Raw genomic sequence first — 4298 nt, 5'->3', positions numbered from 1 at the left:
GCTCCCCACGCATGCAGCCCTCCTGCCCATGCAATGAACCATCCCCGCCCACGCAGCCTTCCCAGCCGCGCACTAACCCATCCCCCATGTCCGCTGCATGTGGATCACCTCCCACTCTCGTGGGCCCTGCCTCCCCTACCACAACGCCACACAACTCTCCAACTCCCCCTGTTCCGACCCAGCCGCCTGCCTCACATCTTCATCTGATGCTCACACGCGCGCATCACCGTATGTTTCAGCCGAACCCACGCTAGGCCAACCTGCAGGCCACCACCATCTCTCTGATACCCTCCCGTGTCCGCGCTACTCTTCAGGACCCAAATTGGCGGGCGGCCATGCAGGCAGAACATGATGCCCTCATAGCTAACTCCACATGGACACTCGTTCCTCGTCCGCCGCCTCACACTAATGTCGTGTCCGGCAAGTGGGGTTTTCGGATCAAAACCAAAGCCAACGGCTCTCTGGAGGTTTGTCCGTGGCTTCGCTCAATGCCAGGGCATCGATTTTGGGTAGACTTTCTCTCCGGTGGTCAAACCAGCGACGATACGCATCATGCTCACCTTGGCGTGCTCACTGTGAAAATATACATTTATGTGTCCGCGACAAAATAATAATAATCATCATTTCAGCTCACCATGACACATAAACCGAAATATTTGTTATTTTTATCCCAGACATATAAAGTCGTTTCTCCGTTGGATCATGTTATATTACATGTGTGTTGTTTCGGGACTTTTGCGAACTTTTTCACCGTTGAAAACCTTAACTAGTTCTATAATAAGCTATGGTAAAAAAAGGGTCTATCTAGGGCACATCTAGATGTGCCCTACTTATTGCATATCTAAATGATTCAATCAAATTAGAAAGAAAAAGAAAAAAAATACTTGCATGAATCTTAGCTTGAAACCAATAGCATATTACTTATATGTGCAATACATAGAACACATCTAGATGTGCTTTAGCAAAACTGGATAAAAAAATCCAACTTCCATTAAAAAAAACCAAATCAACGCCATTAAACAGCCGAAGATCCTCTGAGCCATGCATAAACAGATGAAACCTTACACACGTATATATGTTTCCTCGTCCTCTTTGACTCCTCTCAATGCGTGAGTGACGCCTTCCCTAGGGGAGACTCTCGGTGAGATTTTCTAGTGGGATGCTCGCCGTGAGATGTCTGAACCCGTTCGTCGCCAAGACGTCGGCCAGCACTTTACGGGACGACGACATAAACGTCACGCACGCATCCCTGAGCAGCGGGCAATGGTGCTGCTCCGCCAGCGCCAACGTGGTGGCCACGGTCCGCACGTCCAAGCTTCTGCGCAGCTTCACGTCGCACGCCTCCTTCAGCTTGTCAACCGCGTACCTATCCGCGGCCACCAGCAGGTGCTGCGTCACCGCTACGCCACAGCCCTCCCCGTCCCCCGGCAGCGAATCAGTGTAGATGAAGTGCAGGAGCAGCTCGAAGACTGCCGGGTCCATGTCGTGTACCTCCATGCGCTCCGTGTCCTTGCTCTTCATGGGGCCGAATAGCTCGGTGTCGAAGACCACAAACAAAGTGAATCTTGATCTCGATATGTTTCGTCTACCGATGTTGCACCGGGTTGGCTGACATATATACCACAAGAGACGTTATCACAATAAACCACAGTAGACTTGGCGATGGGTTGAAGAAGCTCCTGCAGCAAGTGACGTAGCAAAGCTATCTCAGGAACGACATGGGCAATGGCCCGGTACTCCACCTCGGCGCTAGACCTGAAAACAGTAAGTTATCACTTTGATGACCAAGATATCAAATTATCCCCAAGAAAAACGCAAAAACCAGAGGTAGAGCGTCGTGTGTCGGGGCAGCCAGCCCAGTCTGCGTCGGAGTAAGCTAGGAGAGTGGAAGGCGAGGATGGGTATATGTGGAGGCCTTAGTCTAGGGTTCGTTTGAGGCAACGTATTATGCGCTTGACAAGTTACAGTGAGAAGAGCAGGGAGCATGCATGAAGAGGCAGGCTTACTGGACAGTGTAATACAAATCAAGACGGGTGATGGTCATGTACTACAAGGAGACAGTTAGACTGCGGTAGATCGTGGGATTATCGAGGAGATCGCCGTCAGAGATGGAAAGTTTAGCACCGGAGTCGATATGGGTGCCGACAGGATGATAGTCGTACATACCGGCTCACTCGATGATATCCAAAGCATATTTTCGCTGAGAAAGGTGAAGACATGAGGGCGAGCAGGTAATGGCAATGCCAAGGAAGTGAGGGCACCAAGGTCGGTCATAGAGAACTCGCAAACTAGGAGAGAGATAACGTATTTAAGAAGTCGGGGACGACGTTGTGAGAATAATGTCGTCAACATAGAGGAGTAGGTAGGCCGTGTGGTTCGTTATATAAATAAAAAGAGAAGTGTCACATTTATAAGAATTAAAGCCAATAGACACGTCAAAGGTGGCAAAAAGTGTGAACCAGGCGCGAGGGGCTTGTTTAAGCGTGTACATAGATTTCTTAAGAAGGCAGATGTGCGTTGGGGCGATTGGATCTTCGAAACCAAGTGGCTACTGGCAGTAAACGGTCTCGGAAAGATGTCCATGGAGGAAGGCATTTTCAACGTCTAACTGGTGAATGGGTCATGAGTGAGAAGTAGCGAGAGAGAGAGAGAGAGAGAGAGGACTACACAGATAGTGCTGGGTTTGACTACTGGAGAGAAAGGTCTCATCGTAATCGATGCCTTCGGTTTGACAAAAACCGCGAACTACCCACCGTGCCTTATAGCGAGCGAGAGGCGTCGGAATTGTACTTGTGATGGAAAACCCACTTACCACTAATGACTGGAGCCGTGGAGGGCCAAGGAACGAGTAGCTAGGTCTCATTTTGAAGGAGGGCTTGGTCCTCATCACTCATGCCACTGGCCCAACGTGGATCAGCAAGGGCGACGTTGTACTAACGGGGAAGTGGCGAGGCACTGTGAAGATCAGCAAGGAAATTAAGTCTACATGAGAGTAAGCGGAAACCTGACTTGGCTCGCGTGCGCATTGTGTGAGGGTTAGCAAGAGGCGCGACATCGACGACATGGGATGGGAGGGGCCACAGTGTGGTAGGACTACCGGAGGAAGTGGAGCAGGAGCTCGGGGACGCCGAGCTACTGGACGCGCAGAAGGAAGAAGTATGAGGCGCGGGGGTATGGGTGCTGGTCGGGTTAGGGGCAGGAGAAAACGGTGCCTTGGCAGCGTTTTGGTTGGGCGAATGGCTGCCGTGGTAGCGCTCTCGTCTTGCGAAACAGCTGTCGTGGCAGTGCTATTGCTGACCAAAAATGGTGCCATGGCAGTGGGTCCGGTGAGGGTGGGAGGCAGTCGCCGTGGCAGGTGAAGCAGGCTGATCGGGCGATGATGGATGGGAAAAAACTATCATCGAGGAGGCCTCCAAAGTGTGGGAAAAAGGAAAAACTAACTCGTTGAAGGTAACATCCTGCAAGAGGTAGACTCAGTGTGTGGGCGAGTCTAATTAAGCAGTGGTACCCATCGTGGTCGGGCGGGTAACCGATGAAGACGCACATGACGGAGCGAGGGGCAAGCTTGTGCGATGCAACGGACTCTGTGTTGGGGTAGTAGAAGCACCCTAAGACGCGGAGGTGGGCGTATGTGGGCGGCATGCAGTGAAGGGCCTCGTGCAGCATGACGAGTGAAAGGGTCTTGGTGGGACGGACGTTGAGGAGCGAGGTGGCAGTGATGAGAGCATCAGCCCAGTAGTGTGGCGGCATGGATGCTTGAAGCAAGACCGTGCATACTACGTCGTTAGTCGAACGAATGGCACGTTCAACTTGACCATTCTGGGAAGATGTGTATGGGCAGGAGAAACGCATCACCGTACTGAAAGGGAGAAGGAAGTCTCGGTTTTGGGCACTATCAGACTTACATCCATTATCACATTGGAGATTCCAAATGGTCCAACCAAAATGCATGTGAATGTAAGCATGAAAGTGACGAAAAACAACATGCACCTCGAATATGAGTTTGAGGGGAAAAGTCCATCGATGGCACAAAAGCTCATCAATAATCAAGAGATAGTACTTATTCTCTGAAACACTAGATAATGGTGCAGTCCAATGATCACAATGCAGCAGATCAGAGGGAGCAGTAGTTTGACTAGTGGAAGAAGAAAATGGTAGACGAATGTGTTTGCCGGTTACAAGCATGACACAACCAACTAGCTGAACATAGGTTTATTACAATGATCTAGAACATTGTTGCTGCAAAAAGTAGCATCTCCGGATGGCCCAGACGCCGATGCCAGAGATCGGTGAGGCGC

The 4298-nt window shown here is 50.7% G+C and overlaps 1 protein-coding gene across 1 annotated transcript in view; it reads right to left on the bottom strand.

Moving 5' to 3' along the window:
* Nucleotides 1-1125: 1125 nt before the first annotated feature.
* The window catches only part of LOC123039412 (BTB/POZ and MATH domain-containing protein 2-like), a 6467-nt gene continuing 3294 nt past the window's right edge, over nt 1126-4298 (bottom strand). Inside the window, exon 2 of the mRNA XM_044462599.1 lies at nt 1126-1491. Within this exon, the coding sequence (XP_044318534.1) occupies nt 1126-1491 (366 nt within the window). The remainder of the gene's footprint in view (nt 1492-4298) is intronic.

The sequence above is a fragment of the Triticum aestivum genome, chromosome 2B (assembly GCF_018294505.1).
Source record: "Triticum aestivum cultivar Chinese Spring chromosome 2B, IWGSC CS RefSeq v2.1, whole genome shotgun sequence".
In the NCBI taxonomy this organism is placed as follows: Eukaryota; Viridiplantae; Streptophyta; class Magnoliopsida; order Poales; family Poaceae; genus Triticum; species Triticum aestivum.
The sequence above is the reverse complement of the archived record's forward strand: the minus strand, read 5'-3'. Positions and strand labels throughout refer to the sequence as shown.